Genomic DNA, 24210 nt, shown 5'->3' on the forward strand with positions numbered 1-24210 from the left:
TTACTTGTGTGGAGTGTTTGCCAAGATCCAGTCTATGTTGTTACTATAGCAACAATAACATACAGTCTATCGCATTAGTAAGAGTGCATTCATATCAGCACTTATTTTGTCTTGTAGCTGGCACTACTGTCATAGCTGCTGTTATAGGAATTTAATCAACACCTTCTGAATCAAATTCAATAGCGCTGTAGTATAATTAGTCATGACTGCTGCAGGGAAAGTAACATTCACAGGCAAATGGAAGACAAATACTAAATTAAGGTATCAAAAAGCTATAGATTTAATAACAGTTGAGGCAAACATCAGAAAATTAATTAGAAAACAAATAAGACAGAATGTTGATCTTCATAACATATGGAAATGGCAAACATAACAAATGATCAGGTTTTAATGATCTTAGGTTTTTGCAAAAGCTATAAATTCCTAAGCTTTCTCCAAAGGGAATAAGGTTACATTGGAATATAAGCGTCGACACTTGAGAACCAGGAGCCCTTTTTGAATTTGTTATTCAAAACAATTTACTGATACATAATAATAAGGAGATAAAGCATTAATGGGTTTGTGCTCATTAAAAACTGTTGGTGTTTAAAGATTTTCAGAGCAAAATCTGGGGACATGATTAATACGTGGGTGGATTCTGGCAAGTTGCTGCCTTCGGCTGATGCTGGTGAGGTTTTGATGTGTTATTAGAGAAGGTTTAAAGGGTTCACTGCAATGAGGTGCAATCGCAGTTTGATTTTTTCCCCCCACACTTACAACAATGATCATTTGCATATGAACTCAAAAACCAAAGAAAAACACGTTTCAGAGAATCCATAGTGAAAATTATCCAACACGTGACAGCTGGATGTCTGTTTATTTAAAACTACAAATCACTGTCATTTTAATATGCTGTAACTTGCTATCAACTACATAACTCACTATTTTCTGTAATTAAACTAAGAAAGATTGCAAATCTTCCTTCACTCTACAGCCTAACCGCTGTGTTTATTTGAAAAACTCCCAAGCTTATATCAGATATGATTCAAGAATTTTGTCTCCTCACACCTTGTTTAAATTGGAATGTATGTGAGACTCTATGTATATGTAATTCAGCCTGAATACTTTCCAGCCCACTGAATAAATGAGTCCTCGAAACATCTGCTCTGTACTCATCTCCTGCAGCCATCATTCATCACCAGTTACTCATCACCTACATGCTTATTTATGCCTCATTAACAAGATCTCCAGTTACTGTATTTTTGCACTGATGGCAAGGCTTTTCTGCAGTGCTGTGCTATAGCTAAGTGCACAATTCTACACAGCCATACAAACCCAAAATGAAAAAGATAAAGAAATTTACAGCAATGAGACATTTAGTTTGTTAAACTTCATGCATGATCCATCACAAGAAACCACATTATTCAAATAGTTTATGATAACTTCGAAGATATCTTCAAAAAGAAAAGGAAACGATTTTTCTCCATTTCTGATATGTTCTCTAATAAGCTTATATTTTGATATTACACGTCTCTACCCTTTTGCAAGCTCTTAACAGGTTTTAGAAACTCTCAAGCCGCAATAACCCGCTTTACTCCCACTGTAAAGCCATACTTTACTGCATGCAAAGCATTACAGCTTAATACTCAAATAAAACAAATCAAAACAAACTGGACATTGTTTGTATGTATATCAGCAGCTTTGCAGATTTGCCTATGCAGGTTTCTACTTAATAACATCAGAAAGCTCCAGCCTGTTCTGTCCATGGAGGCCACTTGGGTGCTTGTCCCTTGTTATCTTGAGATTGGACTATTGCATCTCGTTCCTGACAGGTCTGCCTCTACGTGCCTACTGCTACTGATTCAGAATGCAGCCACTTAGTTTCAACCTTCCCACATGACTCTGTATAAAGAAGTCTGATAAATACTGTAAATGTAAATCTGAAAATAATGTTTGTTTTTTGCAGTAGTTCAAATTGATACTGGTCTAAAATGATTTCTTAATGAGGAACTGTTTTTCACATGTCATCAGCCCTTTTTCATGGCTATTGAGGACATGTCAATAACCTCTATAAATTTTAGCTTAGATGCAAGCTTAAGCAAGGTGCAATCCAACTACACACCCAGTCTTACTGCACTACCAATTATTATATTACAATTACAATAAACATTAGCTATGTTTAGGTAAAGAGAAGCTAAACGGTATTTAACACTAAATATGCCTTTCTTGGCGCTTTAATATACTCATAAAAAAAATGCACATCCCGTTTGCACTTTGTAGATGAATGTGTTTCTTTGTTCTCTTCTTTTGAAGCGTGAATAATTTCTGCACCCAAATGCTGGGATTTTCGCAAAAGTTCTTTGTGGACAGCCTGAATTCAATTACATTAATAATGACAATCTGGAACAATTACAATCTCACTGTAGTATATATAGATCAAAGAACCATCTACGCTTCTGCTATCTACGATTATATAAAGCTATCTAATTATAGAACATAAATGTATCTTCACAGTAATCCAGTTCTCACTTGTGTTTGAAGAATGAAATGAAAAGGTTTCAACACGACTTGATTTGTGTTTTGGGGAAAAAACACAAACACTGTGAATTCAAATGCACTGACTATATGCACAGAACACAGAGACGGATACTCCCAGGTGACTAATATTTTTTTACGTGTTAACTTGACAAGATTTACACCATGCTCTCAATCTTTGCATGCTGTCATAACAGTGTTGTAATGAATATTTACACAGCTTCTGTTGAAGTGCTGTCAGAGATACAGTCAGAAAAAACATTATTGATTCATAATTAAACCTTACATGTAGATGATATTGATGCTATTGGAGCCATCTTCAGTCTGCTGTGGTTTATACGCATTCATGCTTGCTTGTAATTTAAACCGAGTCCTTTTTACTTTGTTTCTTGTTTCAGTTGGGACAGGTATTTGCTAAATGTGATTTTCGCCTAGATATTAAAAAGCAAGAAATAATAGCATGTCTTCATCTGCTGAAAAAAAAATAACAGAAGCAAGTAATTTGGATTAATGTGAGTTAGATATTACCTCCTGATTGTAGTATATATATTTGGAAACTATCTATAACTGCTAATCTTACATATTTAGTGCATTCCTGCAGTCGGAATGACTGGCACGTGGAACACCCAACACCCCTGAACCCCCCCAACACAACCTAAACTCCAGGTTGAAACAAGAAGGCATTTTAAACCTGTGTGTTGTTCAATGTATACATTTCTGAAAACTTATGAATGAGGTGTGTGTGAAAGTGAGCGAACTAACAGTGCAGTATTGTTCAAGAATTAACTAGAGTCTGAAGAACTGGATGCAAATGTCCTCCTTTATATGGGTGCTATTCTGATCATGCATCTATAAACAGGAAATTTGTGTGTGATATCACACATATTGATTTGATCTTTGATCTTGTAGTAGCATATATATAAGAAAGGCTAGACAATCTACATATGATTGTATCATTGTTTATATATATAAACAATGATACAATCATATGTATATATCATATTCTCTCTCTCTCTCTTTCTCTCTCTCTCTCTCCTGGTGTGTGTGCTTGAGAGAGAGAGAGAGAGAGAGAGAGCGAGAGAGACAGACACACACACACACACACACACACACACCTCTACACAATCCTGCCTGAAGACATCATTATCCCTCACCGTTCACTGAGCAGTGCGCTCTAGGACGATAGAGACCTCTTTACTCCACACACACAGGACAGATGGCCGGTTTAAGGAGTGCGCTGCTTCTCCACGTCCTGCTCTTCGTGTTGGCAGGATTCTGCGGTGTTCAGGGCTCTGTGCGGAGCGGAAAAGAGCCGGACAAAACCGGCGGCAATTTCCTGGAAGACGAGCAATGGCTGTCTACTATCTCTCAATACAGCCGCAAGATAAAGCACTGGAACCGCTTCAGAGACGTGAGCACGCATATTTTACATGAGTTTCATTTATTACATGGATTAGGACGAACTAATAAATACATGTCACATCACTGTTATGTTCATAAAGAATAATGCTGTGTATTTCTTATTTGGTAACTTAGACGTCAGACTCTCTAATTTCTAGATATATCGATTTTTTTTTCACCTGAGCAGGCTTGTGTAGTCTTTTAGTTCGGTTATTTCGCAAGAATGCAATCTGATTTAGGTGTATTTCTGATTGCTTTTGGTTATTGAAATGACAAAAGCTGGAATATTGAGTAGACATGCATGTTTGGGTAGATAAACGCGCGTGCGCTCTTGCTCTCAGGTGAGTTACTTAAACCTGCCTGGGGCACGTTTTTCATTTCTGTCTCTCTCGCTCGAAAACGTGTCCGTGTCCCTCAAACCGACTGTCGTTTTTGGATTTAAACAGTGGGCTTGAGAGGTTATATCCAAGACCTTTCTGCTTCACCTGGGAATAACTGAGAAATCTGGTCTATTGTCGCCACGCCCGAGACGCAATAAGACACTCGACCCGACACACGTTTTATATAAATACTACTAATCCATACTACTCTACTAAATAGTAAGGACTAACAGTGCTCACCCGTCACCATACCTGCGTCCAAAGCCGCACACTTACTTACTATATAGTACACAACAAACCATCCATACTTTGTTGATTTGGTCGGACACCTTAAATTCACCTTTCCTAATCAAATTTCCTGTAATTAGTCCTAAATTAATCATCCTATTTTTTCCCTTTAAAGCTTTGTCAGATTGTATCATCCTTTTAAAATGTAAAAAAAAAAACAACAACAACAAAAATAAACTAAACACACAAGAAATATGGTGTCATTTATTTGGTCATTGATTTACAGATTCAGGAGATATTCAGTAAGAAATTTCATTTATTATTATACCCTAGATACATATTCACCAGGTATGTCTAGATGACCATGAGAATTGTTTGTCGTTTTCTTGCAGATAGGTTAAATAGTCTATTATGATCATTATGTCAGCATTAAACCAGAGATTTACCTCGAGGTCACATTATAGTATACTACGCCATAGCCTACTTGTGTAAAAATTATTTAGATCCTGTTAGAACACCATTAAATATGTCTAGAATCAGTCACATGTCATCTGTTATCTCTTTCCTCTTTTCATCATCACATTAACTACTGTGGAAAATAGAAATACCATAGATAATGATTACAATAATTCAGCTAATGATACAATGATTATAAAAAAAAAATACACTAGAAGAACCTTTAATGGAGTTCCTGCTATTCGAGTATTGGGCATTAGTCTGCTCACAAATGAGTACAATTTGTTTTTGAGAAAATTCAACGTGATTAGAGATTAAAATATAGCAAGATTGTAGTTGCGGATTGATTGTGGGTTGTGGTAACTAATCATATTGTGAGCGTGGCATGATTGAAATTGAACCAGGGTGGCTTTGCTAGGCCAGCAGGGATGAGCAGTATTTCTTCACACATATGACATCTTCCTCCAAACGGAGTCCTTGATTAGTGCCTGTATGCCTTAATCAATATTTATTGATTGACACATACCTCAGCCTACACTGAGAAAGAGTGTTACAATGCAGGAAGGATAAGGACATGTATGACTGCAAACACACTCACTCTTCCATGGAGACAATGTTTTCTTGCCCCAAATCTCATTGTTTGAAATGGAGGGAGAAAAATGTCAGCTGAAGACTAGGTTTCTCCCTCAGGAGCTGCCGTCCGCTTGAGTTTGAGCCAGGGAGACACATATTGGTTTATTTATTTTGCGTGAGATTTTCCTTTGATGAGACAGCAGGATGCCAGGAGCAGGAGTAGGACAGGTGACAGGTGAAGGGAGAGACACAAGGAGTCAAGCTGTGGTGGAAGCAGGTGCTGTATATTAGCAATCTCTGTCTGGAATATAAACACTGTTTTTACAGGTTGCTGCAATTACTGCAGATTAACATAATTGTGTTTATGCCAACATAACAGCTAACATGTGAAGGATGTAGGCATCATCAGAATTATCTAACATACTGTCACAGTTTGATATTTTATTATTCTACTTTTTAAAAACGATTACTAAAATGTATTCATTATCAGATCGAAAGTTCTGTTAACATGTTTTTCAACCTTTCCGTTTACCGGAGTTCTTGTTTGGTAAGCAGAAATGTATAAGAACCATAAGAACACTTGCGATTCATTATTAATTTGTCCAAATGAATGATCTTAAGACATCAGAAGCCAAGTGAGTTGGATCTTACAATACAAATTCCCTGTCTGTCTTCCTGAATTCCAGAAGATATTTTGAACTTATGATTGACCTCTTCACATGTTATACTTTATAGAGAAATTGTCTTCAAAAACATTTGAATTAGATTAGCATTCATGAGCTACCAGGTGACAGGTGAGGGGAAGTGATGTGCATGAGGGAGCAGCTGCAGTGAGTCACGGGTCACTGCACCAGTCAGGCTACTGGAGTGAGTTTTTAATTTATTGAGTGCACCAGTGAGAAAAAAATGGATTGACGGCTTCACTGGTGAAGGATGAATTACACTGTCATGTTGCTGTCGGATATTTTCATCTCTTCATCTCCTGTGACAGTATACTGTTTGCCATTTGATCTGGATAAAAGCATCACCCAGGCAATATGACAATATATCAATACTGTGATCCATTTGATTCATGATCTATTTTCAGGGTTGTGCTGATCATCAGGTGTCAGTGATTTTTATAAACACATCCCTACTCACTAAAACAAGTGACTGATTCTGCTGTGAGGTTTGTTTTTTTCCTCCCTTGTTTCCACAATTTAAAAAATATGGTTTATAAAGTGACTGTAGAGACTGTAATACAATGGTGTAAGTCACCCCACTGCCTCAATCATATTATTGCTTTTTTTCTTTCTTTCTATAAATGCTCAGGTTCATGAGAGCACAATTGACCTCTGCTCTCAGTTCTGAGAAATGGCTGTGGAAGGAAAATGTGCATTTTACATTTGAACGAAATATAAAAGGAGATTATTATAAAAAGAATAAAATGGATACTCGCAGTAAACTAGTGCAAAATCCCAACAAAACTTAATATGGTACAGGATTTGTGAACGTGACTTCTCATATCTAGGTATTTTTTGCTATATTGCTTGCATGTAAAATGTGAAGCAACAATAATTTAAGATTCTTCTTTTCCAGAACATTCCACAGAAGGTCTAGAACTTTGACGTTGATCTAGAATTTGTAGATGCTTAAAAATGGATTCCCAATGGATTAGACTCAAAATGAACCTTCACAGACACCATTTATGATACAGAAGCTCCATATTAAAGGTTGTATTGTTTGACTGTATGCGAGAGCTGAAAGAGATGAACGGATAAAGGAAGTGGTATGAAATGTCTACCGGGGTAAATTAGCTGCTTTGTGTTGTCTTTGTGAGCAGGTACTGTATATCTGAATTGTCTAGCTGTAGCAGTCAATTAACTGATTAAATGGAGGATAGTAGTTGTTGACACACTGGACATGTGTGTCTGTGTCCTTTACGCACTGATGGGACTCATTTACCCAGCTGCCTCCCACCCACTACAACACCTGCTGATCTATTAGTCAGCATTTATTAACCACGCCTGGCACTGACAGACTTTTAAACAGAAAATCTTCAGGACCAAATGTCTATCTAATGGTTTTAACTTTCCATCCCATTTAAATGTTTTACTTTTCTAAGCTACCAGTTCTGACCTTTTTTTTTTTTTTTTTGAAGTCAGAGTGATTGCTGTGACCCTTGTGGGAAGCATGTTTATTGGATCAGACGAGCTGTGTAACTGCTTCTTGTTTGTCTGCTGTGATTCTTTCACCACAGAAAAAAGCGAACAGAATGTAATCCTTCTGCTGGTTTGAGATATGTTTTCATTTGAGTAGCATGTGAAAGTACCCGTAGTCCAAAAAAATAAAAAATAGGACAGCAAATATTAACTGTTTGCTTTATTATGGCTATATTTTAAATCTTAGCACATAAGCATTTTTAAATGACAGATGTTATTTTTATTACATGTAAATGACAAATCAGCAGCTTATTTTCTCCCAGAAATATAAGCATTTATTATCCAAATTCGGGGGGCACGGTGGCTTAGTGGTTAGCACGTTCGCCTCACACCTCCAGGGTCGGGGTTCGATTCCCGTCTCCACCTTGTGTGTGTGGAGTTTGCATGTTCTCCCTGTGCCTCGGGGGTTTCCTCCTGGTACTCCGGTTTCCTCCCCCTGTCCAAAGACATGCATGGTAGGTTGATTGGCATCTCTGGAAAATTGTCCCTAGTGTGTGATTGCATGAGTGTGTGTGTGTGTGTGTGCCCTGCGATGGGTTGGCACTCCGTCCAGGGTGTATCCTGCCTTGATGCCCAATGACGCCTGAGATAGGCACAGGCTCCCCGTGACCCGAGGTAGTTCGGATAAGCGGTAGAAGATGAAGATGAAGGAGAACATGCAAACTCCACACACACAAGGTGGAGGCGGGAATCGAACCCCGACCCTGGAGGTGTGAGGCGAACGTGCTAACCACTAAGCCACCGTGCCCCCCATTTACTTAAATGTTCTTCTGAAAACTGTTACATGCAAAATACTTCAGTCAACAATCATAAACTGTGAAAATCATACACATTTGCATATAAATGTAATAACCCTTTACTGGGCCGCACAGCAGAAAACACAGCCACGCGTTTCAGCGATAATTAACTTGGATTTAATTTCAGAGAATACCTGAGGATTGATCAGGAGTGACTTTTGTGACGCTGATTCGGTCTGTGCTTAGTCTGGGAATCATTATTCACTTATCAAAGGTATTTGGATGTCATTTATTACTCTGAGCTCAATTTTTCAGTTTAGTTAAATGAAAACAGAAGCAGTATGATAGCTCATGAAAATATTTTCAATTACCAAAGACTGAATATCAGATGAGGCAAGACATATGGGTGATGGAGTGGATCATTTATATTTTCTTTTTTAGTGTACAGTGTAATCTTTTTATATCGTAAAAGTAAAAAAAGTGCAAAAAGACACTGCTTGAATTTATTCCTTATTGAGAAATTTGTGTATTTAATGTTGCCATTGGATTGTAGGTCATTTTATCGGTCTAAATATTTTTTAACAAGGTGTTTACTCCTAGTTTAAATCAATTCATTTATTTATTGATCAAATAATCACATTTTGAATCAAATCTTGAAGAAGCAATAACATTGCTGTTCAGTAAGTATATTTAAGATTTAGAATTTTTGATTGTTTTTCTGATATTTTAAATGATGTTGTGAATTTGAGTGGTTACATAAATTAATAAGGATCCTGCACTCTCATTGCTGTGGCCCGGGTTTGATTCCCTGGAGCTGACCCAGCCATTGGAGAATTAACTCTCAGTGCCGGTCCCAAGCCCAGGTTAAATGGGAGGGTTGTGTAAAACCTGTGCCAAATTTAATATGCAGACCACATGATCTGCTGTGGCGACCCTGAACAGGGAGCAGTAGAAAGAAGAAAAAACATAAATTAGTTCAAATAAAGTAACTTGTGAAGTGATAAAATTTTGGACTGAACATGAATTTGAAGATGAAATTATTCCTAGCATGTTTTATGGAAATATCTCTCCATGGATCTGAATGTATTGTGTGCAGAAAACAGATTATTTATTTATTTAACAGATCTGTGTACTGAAATTTAATTGGACTGTACAAACATGTAATTTCATGTGGTTATATAAAAAAAAATGGGATATGCCAAAAAATGTATGTAGCTATAAATAATATTAAGATTATAAGCGTTATTGCTCAATCTTGTTTTTATTTATTTATTTATTTATTTATTTATTTTTTAGATTCTTCAGTCTGTGGTTCACATTTACTTTGGAATTGAGCCGTGTCTGTCATTAGTGTGAACAGACCTCTGCTCTGAAACCCCAGTGGCACATCAATATTATAATCATCACACGCATGACCCATGTGCATCATAAACAACAAAACACTAGATTTGTCAGACAGTTCCTCATTGGCAGACTGCTAAATGAATGAACTTGAAGCACATCATTGTTTGCTCTGGGGTTTGGATGGCAGCTTATGTGCTGTTCAAGATTAGGGCTGGAAGTCATAAAATCCAGATGCATAGCTTTGTGTTTGCAGGCATTAGAGTCATTTCAGTCATGTGATGTGATTTAAAAAAAAAAAATGTAAAAATCCTTTTGATATGCCCATTCCAGCTGAGTTTGCGTTGGCACATATAGGGTATTTAGCTTAATGTTAACATGTTATAATCAGATTTGAGATGGTGTGATTTGATCCCGCTCCAAATACTTATAACTGATATTAATAATATGAACCCCACATTAAAGATAAGAAATGCTGTAATGGAATAAAGGAAAATTAGTAGATAATAATAGAATAAGATCAGAGGAATTGGTGCAAGGACTGAACTGTAACTACTCTTTCACCTGACATGTTTTTCACTCTGCTTAAGAGAGCAGTCACAGCACATTTACAGCCACATCACACCAACAGAGTAGTAAAAACTATAGTGTTGTTGCTGTTGTTGTTGTTAAGCATTACAGCTTAATCACCATGTAACCCCAGTTCCCATTTATCTTAATCCGGTCATAACACATTAACATTGATCTTCATTAACTGCAGCAAACCACAAAAATTCTTTTTGCTGTAATTTATAGCCACATTATGATTGTAAATCAGAGTGATTGGCTTGAATCGCTTCACTCGTATATATAAAGTACAATAATTCTTTCGCATTCCATAATCATGAACAGTGCCAAAGACACAAATTTGAGTAAATCAGTTAAAGATGTACTAGAACCTATCACTAGTGCCTAAATTCTGCAACAAAACCTATTCTTGAAAAAAGAATATAAAAAAATGATGGGGAAAAAAAGATTTGGCTGATTGCTAGCTCTAAATGATCTGCTCTAAATCCTGTCCAGGGTGTTTCCTTGCCTTGTAGCCTGAGTCTTCTGGGATATTCTTCAGGTTCCCAGAGACCCAGTAGGATAGGTGGTGTAGAGGATGGGAGGAGATTTTTGTATATATGTGTGTGTTTATCTATAATATGTGTATCTGACCTTGAAATGTAACTACAGTGTACCTTTACAAAAGGATTTATGGTAAATAATTCACAGAAATTATCTGTTAGAGTAAAGCTTTACACTCAAGGTAAAGGTAAAGCTATACGTCACTCGACAGTTTAGTACTCAGTTTAATGAGATTGTCTATACTGAAAGTATTTCAATGAATTAACCCCTAGTTTGTCTCAGATGCTACAATACCTGTGCTATTTGACAAATTATGTTGATGATCGTGGTTAATTCTGTGCTTAGCAGAATTTTAGCAAGTCTGTCCTCTTTAGTCTTTCTTTTTAAGACCATTCTCAATCTGCTAATGTGCAAACTCATTAAAGTTCTCAGTAATGAAAGGATGTTTGTCCTTGTACTATCGTTTCTCTAAAGTTCTAAACATCACACAAAAAAGCACTGACCATTTCATACAGACTCATCAAATCATTTCATTTGCTTCGATAAATCTCTTGACCTTTTTGAACATAAAAACCTGCACATTTAATTAACAGAAATGTCTGAGTATAACCATCCCTTTACAAATGGCCTACATTTTCCCACACTCTTCATTAGGAGGAGAGACACAGGGGACACTGCTATTTGGCTCATGGGCATCATTTGCCTCTTCTGCCTCTAAATTGGCTGTCCTTCTTTATAATGTATGTCAGTTAGTGAGAAAAGGCAGTTCAGTGTCACATTGGATACTTTCAGGCTTTCTGAATTGTGTTGAATTGTGATTTTGAATTTTTTTCTCCAAGGTACTTACTGTAATGCTTATTGGCTGAAAGTAGGTATGAGTTGTTTGTGGTGAAAGCCAGTGGCTATTATATGTGATCTGCTATGACTGCTATATCATCTGCTAGGGAAGCATATTTCTGAGGTTATTCACTGTCATAACAATGCAGCTCATTTAGTTTCTGTACCTTCCATGGCTAATAAATCTTTAGGAAAAATTTCTAGCTATAGTAAAGGCATGAAAGAATGCAACACAAAATAGATAGAAAGGTTATATAGAGATTTTTTTGGACACAAGTTTTTGGATTGCACCCAAAAAATGTTTCCTGAAATAATCTGTCAATTAGCCGTATGAATATAGCTAGCATTAACGGTGGAGGTTATATACAGTACATATACACTCACTGTCCACTTTATTAGGAACACGCCTGCTTATTTGTGCAGCTTTACAATTAGCCAGTTGCTGCAAAATGGGGTGGAAATAACAAGGCTGAAACACCTTGTTGAGGACAGAGATCAGAGGAGAATGACAAGACTGGTCTGAACTGATGGTGAGAAGAAAAACATTGTATAATACACAACGCTTCAAACCCTATGGTGGATGAGCTACAGTACAACATCAGAAGGCCATAAGACCACAGGTTCCACTCCTTTGGTCATGAACAAGTACCTGAGGTTATCTGTCTCTTTCCATAAAAGCTTGTTTGGGATATTCATTGTGAATATCACATTATTTTCAATATTGTTTGCAAACAATATAAATTTTATATATATATATATATATATATATATATATATATATATATATATATACACACACACACACACACACATACATATATGTATATATATGTATGTGTGTGTGTTTATATATACAGGGAGTGCAGAATTATTAGGCAAATGAGTATTTTGACCACATCATCCTCTTTATGCATGTTGTCTTACTCCAAGCTGTATAGGCTCGAAAGCCTACAACCAATTAAGCATATTAGGTGATGTGCATCTCTGTAATGAGAAGGGGTGTGGTCTAATGACATCTACACCCTATATCAGGTGTGCATAATTATTAGGCAACTTCCTTTCCTTTGGCAAAATGGGTCAAAAGAAGGACTTGACAGGCTCCGAAAAGTCAAAAATAGTGAGATATCTTGCAGAGGGATGCAGCACTCTTAAAATTGCCAAGCTTCTGAAGCGTGATCATCGAACAATCAAGCGTTTCATTCAAAATAGTCAACAGGGTCGCAAGAAGCGTGTGGAAAAACCAAGGCGCAAAATAACTGCCCATGAACTGAGAAAAGTCAAGCGTGCAGCTGCCAAGATGCCACTTGCCACCAGTTTTGCCATATTTCAGAGCTGCAACATCACTGGAGTGCCCAAAAGCACAAGGTGTGCAATACTCAGAGACATGGCCAAGGTAAGAAAGGCTGAAAAACGACCACCACTGAACAAGACACACAAGCTGAAACGTCAAGACTGGGCCAAGAAATATCTGAAGACTGATTTTTCTAAGGTTTTATGGACTGATGAAATGAGAGTGAGTCTTGATGGGCCAGATGGATGGGCTCGTGGCTGGATCGGTAAAGGGCAGAGAGCTCCAGTCCGACTGAGACGCCAGCAAGGTGGAGGTGGAGTACTGGTTTGGGCTGGTATCATCAAAGATGAGCTTGTGGGGCCTTTTCGGGTTGAGGATGGGGTCAAGCTCAACTCCCAGTCCTACTGCCAGTTTCTGGAAGACACCTTCTTCAAGCAGTGGTACAGGAAGAAGTCTGCATCCTTCAAGAAAAACATGATTTTCATGCAGGACAATGCTCCATCACACGCGTCCAAGTACTCCACAGCGTGGCTGGCAAGAAAGGGTCTAAAAGAAGAAAAACTAATGACATGGCCTCCTTGTTCACCTGATCTGAACCCCATAGAGAACCTGTGGTCCATCATCAAATGTGAGATTTACAAGGAGGGAAAACAGTACACCTCTCTGAAGAGTGTCTGGGAGGCTGTGGTTGCTGCTGCACGCAATGTTGACGGTGAACAGATCAAAACACTGACAGAATCCATGGATGGCAGGCTTTTGAGTGTCCTTGCAAAGAAAGGTGGCTATATTGGTCACTGATTTGTTTTTGTTTTGTTTTTGAATGTCAGAAATGTATATTAGTGAATGTTGAGATGTAATATTGGTTTCACTGGTGAAAATAAATAATTGAAATGGGTATATATTTGTTTTTTGTTAAGTTGCCTAATAATTATGCACAGTAATAGTCACCTGCACACACAGATATCCTCCTAAAATAGCTAAAACTACAAACAAACTAAAAACTACTTCCAAAAATATTCAGCTTTGCTATTAATGAGTTTTTTGGGTTCATTGAGAACATGGTTGTTGTTCAATAATAAAATTAATCCTCAAAAATACAACTTCCCTAATAATTCTGCACTCCCTGTATATATATATATATATATATATATATAAATGATAATGAGTGAACACCTTAAAGAGGAGTTGTTGAGGTGTTATTAATCACTAAACAGACTTTTTTTTGGTTCAGCCCATTTGACATTGGACAAAGTGAACAGAGTGTACTGTACAGTGATGCACACGCTTTGTGTGCTCAGGCTGTCACATAATAAATGTCAATAAAGCAAAAACTATGATCAGTCGCTGAACAGAAAAAAATTCTGCTGAATGTATTATTGGAGAAGAGGTGCACTGTTTCTCATAGAGCACTGTCAAAGTCATGCTGTTATACTGCATAGTCATTGAAATGTTACTGCCATAGTATAAGTACAGATGAAAAAAGAAACAAAAAAATCCACAGCGCCAGATGATGGTGGTAGTTATAATTGCTCAAATCTTTAAATGCCTTTGCCTACACACACTGATATAAAGCAAACATTAATAGATCGAAAGGTCATAGGAATATCATCTGTGTAAGGTTTATTTAGCCGGAAGTCAGCTTTCTCTGGTTTTATTAACTGCTTAAATGTCAAACCGAGTAAAGCTGTGAATCCGTGACAGATTGTACATTAGTCATAGTCAGTTGCAGAAGTCTTGGCACCCTCCATGAACATTATAACAGTTTGTTTGTTGTTGTTTCAGATTTTTAGTTAGAGATGCCAGTAATATTTTACCACTAGTGAATCTAGTGTTAATTAAAACCACAAAACACAGACTATTTAATAATCTTTATTATCGAAAACTTTTTATGATACAATTACTAGTGGAGAATGAATAGTGGGACAGTGCAAATTGTTTCTCCAGTTAGTAGAGGGAATAATTTGAATCCTCCGGTGTAATTCATTTCACATAATAATTTCTTCAAATCCTGGTAATAGGATCATTATTATTTTTCTTTCTGTCTTGATCTAGGTAGGTTAGAATTAGTCTTTTGATTTGCAGCCCAGAGGAGTTCAAAGAAAGTATATTCTGAGATCCTGCAGGCTTGGGTAATATATCATAAATTAACAGAGAAATTGTCACACAGCCTATTGTTCAGATTTTCATGGGTCTCAATCCTAGGAGGAATGAGTCAGATAAATACTTTGCTCATTTGCAGCTGTTAGATACTACGTACATTGGTAAGAAATAGCAGTGACCAGGAAACATTGTAAAATAATGTGTTTTCTCTTTTTTTGGCAACACGCACCCACAGCATAGAGAGAATACTTGATGGTTAGCCAAGGAAGTAGAGAGGCTAGAGGAAAACGGCAAGGGTGAGCAAAACCCACCGGACTCCAGCTCAAAACAAACAAATATAACGTGGATAACAGTATGTTTCCTTTTTAACAACACACACTTCTTTCAGTAGAAGAAAGGCACGGAGTATCTTAATAACATGTAGATGTGTCAGCTTACTGTTATGCTAATGAGCCTCAAATGCAGCCACCCCACATATATGTACTGTAGTGCATGGATTGGAAATCTTTATTCACCCTAAACATTTATTTCATTTTTATCCATAGTGCTTATAGCTGCATATTGACTCTTAAGGCATCTTCAATTTAGCTTAAATTTAGGTTTCTGTTTAATTTTTTTTCTAGAATCGTCTATGAAAATTAATTATTTTTCTTGATTTTGAAGATGAACATCATCACTGGTCAGTTGTCCACAGCTGGATTAGCTCCTTAAAGCAAAAGAGCAAGAGCTTACTTTATTACCATGACGTGCCGATGGCATTAACAGTAGTATAAGTACGAACGTTGAAGCTGTTTTTAGTTTGAGATAAAGCGAGAGCTAAATTTTACTTGCCCCACTAAAAGCTATTAGTTAAATGGCATTGTGGGTAATGTGGGAAAATGGCAAAATGAAAATAGCAACCTTGATGAAAGAATTAAAACTAAAAAAGTTGATGGAAGTTCATTTAAAAGATTAGTATACAAATTGTACAGGGTGGATTTTTTCTATCCACACAACGAATATTGAACTGCTCAGTTAAAATTCTTTAACTTCCAGTGGGGAACGAGAACGTTCTGAGTTCCTGCTGCTGGAATTGTATATGCAGTACACAGTGTTGGTTCTATAGTGCATGATGTTCATATATTAATGAGTACTGCTGTGCTGTGGGAGGCTACGGGATGTGAGTTATCAATGCACACACTCTCTCGCCTCATCACAGTGCTTAATTCTTAATGAAGCATCTGCTAAGCACACCTGGCCTTTTCAGCTCCTCCATGCTGCTCTGCTGTCTGTTGCATGCCAACTGCAGGGTATAAATAATTTTGGAAGGGACACCACTGAGTGTCCTGATGCATTTGCTCCATAGGAAGTACTGTGTCTACTGCTACGTGCTCTTGCCAAGGGCAATATGGCTGTCTCACCTCAGGCTCCTCAGGCATTTGCTATCTGATGAAGGGAAAGGCTGCTTCCTTTATGCTGATGTCCCTGTTCTTACAGAGCGAAGCAAGATGCTCTCTGCAGTGAGTCTCAGAGAGCCTTAACTCTTTCCTACACGTACTGTCACCCACACACTGACCCTCACATCTGGGTTTTGATGTTTAATTAATATGTATAATTCAAATTAAAATGTCACATTCTGACATTATTTAATAGAATGAGTTAAAATCTACATTGTGTGTCTGTGTCTGTATGTGTGTTTGAATGTGTCTTTGTGAGCATGAAAAGAAGAGAGCTTGTTAATTTGTCCAAGTGATCCTACTGAAATGACTTTAATCAGCAGTATTGCATGCTGTGAGTGACTGGACTGATGGGTTTTCCTCTCAACTGAAAATCAAGCCTTATATTCCCAGTATGTCTTCTGTGAGAGCACCAATTGCAACTGTGACTGTATATTACGGCTGCAGATGTCCAAATGTCTTTACAAACAAGACAGAGAACAAGTGAACAAAAATACTAATTAGATTTCATTTTTACTGCCATGTTTGTTAACTCTCTTAACGGATGCCAATAATTAGGGAAATGACTGGGGAAAAAAGTCATTAAAACATTTACTTGATCATTTCCACATCATTTTCACTGATTCCAGTAAGTCAACACTTCAGTTTTATTTTCAGATCCTTTATTGTCTTGTTCTTGTCTTGATTCCCGGTGTATTATGAGAAGGCTCTGTTACCTGTGATGTAGCACCGTGTGTACGGCTCCGATCTGAGGATTCAGAGACGTCTTATTGCAAATCCTCTCATGTGTCAGATTGGCTTTTAGATAGCAGGAATAATTTACAGGATTCCTTCATGAAACTCACAGAGATGTTATCTCTGTATAACAACAGGAGCAGGCTGCTCAGTCTCCCGGTATTGTGTTGTTTTGAAGAGTTATAAATATTCATCCTCGGCAAACCATTGACTTTAAAAGTTTGCAGTTCTTTTCAAATATTTTTTTTTCCTATAGTAGTTTTTTATTTTACAAAATGAGAAATACACAAGAAATATACACAGATCAGCCATTACATTATAACTATCTGCCTAATATTATGTAAGTCTCTGTTGCACCACCAAAACAGCCCTGATCCTTTGATTTATGGACTCCGGGAAACCTCCACAAAAAGTGTGTGGTGGGATCTAGCACCAAGATGTTAGCAGCATCCTTTAAATCCTGTAAAAAGAGTTGGGTCCATCCTGAATCACACTACTCCATTGAATTGAGGTCTGGGGATTTTGGAGGCCAAGCCAACACTTTGAACTCTTTGCCATGTTCCTCAAAACACTCATGAACATATTTGCAATGTGGCACAGAGCATTATCCTGCTGAAAGAGGCCACTGCCATTAGAGAATACCCCTACCATAAAGGGGTGTACTTGGTCTGCAACAATGACCTTGTGGCCGATTCACTGTTTGCCCTTCTGTAGATTGGTACGTAGGTTAACCACTGCATACCAGAAATATCCCTCAAGACCTGCTGACACAGAAATGCTTTGACCCAGTCATATAGCCATCTCAATTTAACTCATGTCAAACTTCCTTATATCCTTATGTTTGCCTATTTTTTCCTTCCAGCACATGAACTTCAAGAATGAAGTTGCTGCTGTTACGTGATAGTGTTATACACCTCACCTATTTTTAATGTTAGGACAGATTGATGTATACTGCCTGTGCTTTGGCAAGAAATTTATTTAAAAAATTTGTTTTTATTATAGGTTTCCTCACATGGTTACATGAGAGCAGGTAATCTAATGTTAACAATCTAATCTCTTCTGTTGTTATTGCGGCAAGCATATGTGAGTCCAGCTGTTCTATAACTTTTTCATTTTTGTCAGCTTTACGTGAGCTGACACATCAACATGCAACTATTTCATCATATAACTACTTTAGCTACCTAATGCAGTGCCAATTCCGAAACTATATTTGACATAGAGTGCTAGTAATGATGGGAATCTGAGTTTGAAGCTGTGAGCATAGTCATAACCACGTCTCAGCTAAGAATCAGCCCACAGAGGATGCCTTCCCAAGTTTACAGTCTGTGTCCAGCTCAAATACAATAACATCCCAAAAACAAATACATGAAGGATATGTCGAATTTGCTTTCTATTGTTGTTCATTCTGTATTTTTCTTTGCAAATAAATGTGTTGGATAAATGAGTAGAATATAATGATATAACCAAGAATATAAAAGTATGAAAAAATTTGTATAGAAAATGCGCTAAATTTAAAACCACAGCATGATTTTGGCCATTAAGTTAATAAATGTAAAAACTTTCCGGCATTTTGCGTTGTACATCCAGTGGAACTTTACTTCCAAAGTTCTGTCATGAATTTTTTTTTAACTCCTGGCAATTTCCACTCATCAGAAAGCTCTGCTCTATCGTACAAAAGCTACCAGCTGAGGAGGGTGAAATCTAACACATGCTTCCTCGGCGACAAGAGAAGTCAGCATCAGATCTTTTCAAATTTCTCTTGCTGCATCACAGGGCAGTGTAAAGTGTTCAGAGAAAAAATGCCATCTACCCACTGTCACATACATGAGCTCATATATTCTAACGATTAGCTAGTGTTGTAATTATTGACATGGGACATTGACATTATTTAATTCCATATGGGAAGATCTACTGTTAACCGATCTTACCATTATAATGACACTAATATGTGTTGCAATTAAACCATATTTAACAAATACATTTCTTAGATCTTAATGAAAGAAAATGATATGCTAATATGCTAGTAATTAGGAAAATGAAATATTACCTTATTAGACTTTAAATCGGGGGGCACGGTGGCTTAGTGGTTAGCACGTTCGCCTCACACCTCCAGGGTCGGGGTTCGATTCCCGCCTCCACCTTGTGTGTGTGGAGTTTGCATGTTCTCCCCGTGCCTCGGGGGTTTCCTCCGGGTACTCCGGTTTCCTCCCCCAGTCCAAAGACATGCATGGTAGGTTGATTGGCATCTCTGGAAAATTGTCCCTAGTGTGTGATTGCGTGAGTGAATGAGAGTGTGTGTGTGCCCTGTGATGGGTTGGCACTCCGTCCAGGGTGTATCCTGCCTTGATGCCCAATGACGCCTGAGATAGGCACAGGCTCCCCGTGACCCGAGGTAGTTCGGATAAGCGGTAGAAGATGAATGAATGAATGAATAGACTTTAAATCTGTCTCTCTTATTCTCCTCCTGTGATACACTTCCAGTATTTCATCATCTCTTTATTTATATCAGTGTATATTGTTGGTTAGTGGCTTTCAAACAGAATATTTTGGGAATTTTATGTGTCTGTCATCATATCAGCTGGTAAAATGTGATTCAAATTTTTTACATTTACTATATTTTAGTGGATTCCAGGGCTGCAGGAGAGATCAAACCTAGAATCCCCTCTTCTCTATGCCCCAGCTAAGTGTCTAGTAGAATATTACCATAAGCACATCAGCATCTAGGGTTTAATTATGTATTTAATGAGCAGATGTACTAATTTAAATATCGGTGACAGGATTTCAGTTGACCTCCCAATAATACTTAACATTCATGAGAAATACCCAGGGTAGGCATATGTAGCAAATTATCCACCTACATCCATAAAAACAGCATTAGTCATACAGGATAAGCACACCAAACGCAATCCTCCTACTCTCAAACATAAAGCTCTTGCTGTCAAGGTGGTGAATCACCTCTTCATAGATCCATAATCAAGTTTGAAGGAAATATGGATTCACCAAAATCTGCTGTGTGAAGCTAAATTTGAGGCTAAATTTAATTAGGTGTCTATATAAAAAAGCATTTTTTTAAATTGTTTTATGGAATTGTTAACTATTATACAAACTGTACTGGTGCCTGGAGGGCAGTGTGTAAAGATTCTTTAAACACACTCAGAGCCCTTTGTTGCTGAAACCACTAATTACCGATCCTTTTATTTTCTGTATCAGGAAACAGGCATGCAGTATGTACAACCTAAAAAAAAAAACATTTGACTAATAATTAGGGTTTTAGAGAGAATTTTCCAGGCCTGTTTCACAGCACCAATGTATTCTACATACAAAGCGAACTCATAGTGAAATGAACATTTATTCCCATACTGTACACTTTGTATTAAGTTCTTAAGTAGCAACACGGTTGTTAGGCTAAAGCATTTAAAGCTAGTTGACATTTACAGCATTTGGCAGACTAATTTTTTACAACTGAGTAATTGAGGGTTAAGGACCTTGCTCAGGGGCCCAGCAGTGGTAGTTTGTTGGACCTGGGATTCAAACTCACCACCTTCCAACCACCTTCCAACACCTTAACCACTAGGCTACCACATCCCCCTGGTAATTTAGTTAATAACAAAACTACCAGGAATATTACTAGTAGCCTCCTATGTGTTGCTATATTACTAAGAAAAGACTCTACTCTGCTGACTTTAATTACAGTATAACTGGACAAAGAGTCAGTCATTAGACTTTCTGTGGTTTTTGTCATTAACAAAAATCTGAAAATCTTGACTCCTAAAATTGAGAATACAACAAGCGTATTCAATCTTTTCAAACCCCATTTAAACGCAGCATTAGACTTGATCCATCCATTTAACACCTTGAAAGGGAATTTAAAGGGCTGTTTGAGTCCTGGCTCATTGCAGAGAAAATGTGCTGCATGTTAAACATCTCCTTTTATCATTTCATTTTCATAACAGTCTGCTGGGTTTGCAAGCATTCTGTAGAACTGTATAAAAGGGTTAGACATTGCTTTCTGTTGGGATGTCAAGTTTTCACTCAGTACAGCCGTTATAGCCTCAAGAATTTTTTTTATTTTTTCTCGTCAAGGTGCCAGTTCTGCATTTATCTAGACCACATTCAAATAAATTGGAGAAAAATGGGCACCCAGATATCAATAGTCTTTACAAATTTGAATTCTCAGTAATCACAAAGCTTCTGTTATGTCATTTAACTGACAAATCTAACTTGTTCAATCTTTGTGTAATTTGAAAAGCACTCTGTTGGTCTTTACTTGAGCCTTGGCTGCCTTGTTCACTGAAAACTGTAAGGGTGTGAAGCTGCAGACTCTTGAGTGTTTTGAGCCCATGTACCAGAGCAGTGTGGCTTACAGATGCAAATATAAACCAGGCTGAATCTCCTCAGAGGCTCCCAGTAGGTCACGCTCCACTTACACTAAAGCATGATCAGAACTAAAAAGGTTTGTCTGTAGCACTCACAGTGTTCTTGTCTTGTTTGTTAGTGATGTTGTTAATTGTATTTTTTATTTTTTTTATATGGTACAAGAACCTTTCCTAGAGAACCTGCAGAGACTAGTGCAAACTTTTGACAGTAACCATTTTAGCGTGTGTAGATATTTTTAATCTACACTATATGGAAGAATGTTTATGGAAATGCTTATGATTGTTCAAAATCCCATTTCAGTTCATCCCAAAGGTGTTGAGTTGGGTTGTGGAGGGCTCATTGCAGGGCACTTAAGTTGTTCCACACCACTCTTGGCAAACCATGTATTCATAGAGGTCACAGGTTCATGGCCATGATAGAACAAGAGAAGGGATTTTGTAATGCTACAGCATACAGACATCCTCTAAAATTGGGTGCTTACAACTTTGTAGAACAGTAATTGGAAGACATACATACTGTATGGGTGTGATGGTCAGGTGTCCACAACCTTTTGCTCAAATAGTGCCGTTTATGTTTTTTGTACGTGTGTGGGTGTGTGTGTGTGTGTCCAGGCTAGGACTATCCATCAAGCTGTGCATGGGTGTGTGTGCCCTTGCAAAATACATATATGTGTGATAACAGTTTAATCTTAAAGACATTGCTCTGGCTGGTATCTCTAGTGTCTAACAGAGTGTTGCAGCCAGGCTTGTGTCCAAACTCTGCCGGAATAGCTTTAGTATTAGTGTTAACACAATGCCCAGGAGAGGCAAAGCAGCATCTGGACAGTTATGCTCCATTAACCTGAGCATCCCACTACAGTGTCCTTCTCTATAGCGGGTAAGCTAGTGCTGTCAGCTGCTATGAATCTGGTGACCTTCGGGACGCCCTGGTGTGAAGAACACAGCTCAACTCACCCCCACCACTTCAACAGTCACAGCCGGCTTGTCTCAGCATGGTGGGAGTAAAGACCAGGCTGTGTAGTAAAAATGCACATTAATTACTCAATTCAAAAAGCATTCATAACACAGAGTTGGATATTGTAATGCTGAACGTGCACATTATAAACAGTATTTATGGTGTTTATGTTCAGTATCCCTTGTCATTGGTATCATCAAAGTTAAATTTCACACTACATCACACATCTCTGTTAAGCATAAGGGGATGTATGCCCACTGAATGCTTTTATTTACACATTAGGTGCTAAAATGAGCAAGTGGTGCTGTGTTTGCTTTGGCACAGCACATTTGTAGAGTAAAATAAATCTGACTAGTGTGAAAGGCGTTGAGCGTTTACTGTTTACTGAGCATGAGTAAGCACTGAGAGGGAACTTATGCTTCAGTCTTGCTAGGTGCTTAAAAAATGGCAATTCTTTTGTGTTGTTTAGTGTTCCTACAGCATACATGTAGAGTGGTTCAAGTGCCACATATTATTATTATTATTATTATTATTATTATTATTATTATTATTATTATTATTATTATTATTATTACATGTATAGTCTTCTGTGAGCTGCAACATTTCCTCTCATTTTTTTCTTGCTCAACAAAATCTATTTCTACTGAACAGACTCTTTTTCCATTTGAGCAGAAATATCCCATGAGCCACACAGATTCTGGCTGCACTGATTGCGGATGGCTAGACTGGGAAACACATGTCAGCACTGCTAGACTAATCATATTTAATGGATGATTGTCAGAGGTATTGACATGATTTGCTAAGCTAAACTAATGTAGCGACTGAATTTAGTGTCAGTGTCCATTTCCGTCCTTTCCTCTTTGGGCATGGAGTGTGTAACTTTGCAGTAACTGGCATGCTGTGCGGACCGGACCAATGCATTTTTTGTTTTAAGAGTAGTTAATAATTTTCTGCATGGGAGCATCATTAGAAAACTCGATTGTGCATGTGCACAGCTTAGAGGTAACAGTGGTGGTCTGGGATTATATTTTGGTTAGGAAAGTCTGTATATGAGAGAGCACATGATTCAGAGACTATCGATAAGCTACAGGGGCATCAAGGTCCCGATAAGCTACAGGGGCATCAAATCCCAGGACCTCATTATTGTACTGTAACACTCCTTAATACCCAATCCTTTGACCACTGGACAGTATCATTTAATCATTGATGGGTAAACTATTGAAGGATGTACTATACTTACTCTATTTTGGCACAACAAACCGAAAGAACAAAAGTGTTTGTTCTTTCTTTGGGAGGTCACAATTTTGAAACCAGTATATGCCACAAACTTCAGTAGCTGGATGATCAGGCTAGGTTAATTAACTAAACCCTGATGTTGCCCTGTGCCTTATACATAGTCAGGTGTGTCCACGGTTAATCAGAAAGACATGAACAAGTCATTAGGTAGAGAGGTCTTAAAGGAAGCATGTGGGGATGTGGTAGCTCAGTGGTTAAGGTGTTGGGCTACTGATCGGAAGGTTATGGGTTCGAACCCCAGGT

At 37.7% G+C, this 24210-nt stretch overlaps 1 protein-coding gene across 2 annotated transcripts in view; it reads left to right on the forward strand.

Annotated features, from left to right (window-relative positions):
- Positions 1-3603: 3603 nt before the first annotated feature.
- Positions 3604-24210, forward strand: part of LOC132863641 (testican-2-like) — a 40162-nt gene continuing 19555 nt past the window's right edge. For both annotated transcript variants that reach the window (XM_060896568.1, XM_060896575.1), the window contains exon 1: positions 3604-3925. In XM_060896568.1, the coding sequence (XP_060752551.1) occupies positions 3731-3925 (195 nt within the window). In that variant the 5' untranslated portion in view covers positions 3604-3730. The remainder of the gene's footprint in view (positions 3926-24210) is intronic.

Source organism: Tachysurus vachellii, chromosome 2 (assembly GCF_030014155.1).
Source record: "Tachysurus vachellii isolate PV-2020 chromosome 2, HZAU_Pvac_v1, whole genome shotgun sequence".
Classification (NCBI taxonomy): Eukaryota; Metazoa; Chordata; class Actinopteri; order Siluriformes; family Bagridae; genus Tachysurus; species Tachysurus vachellii.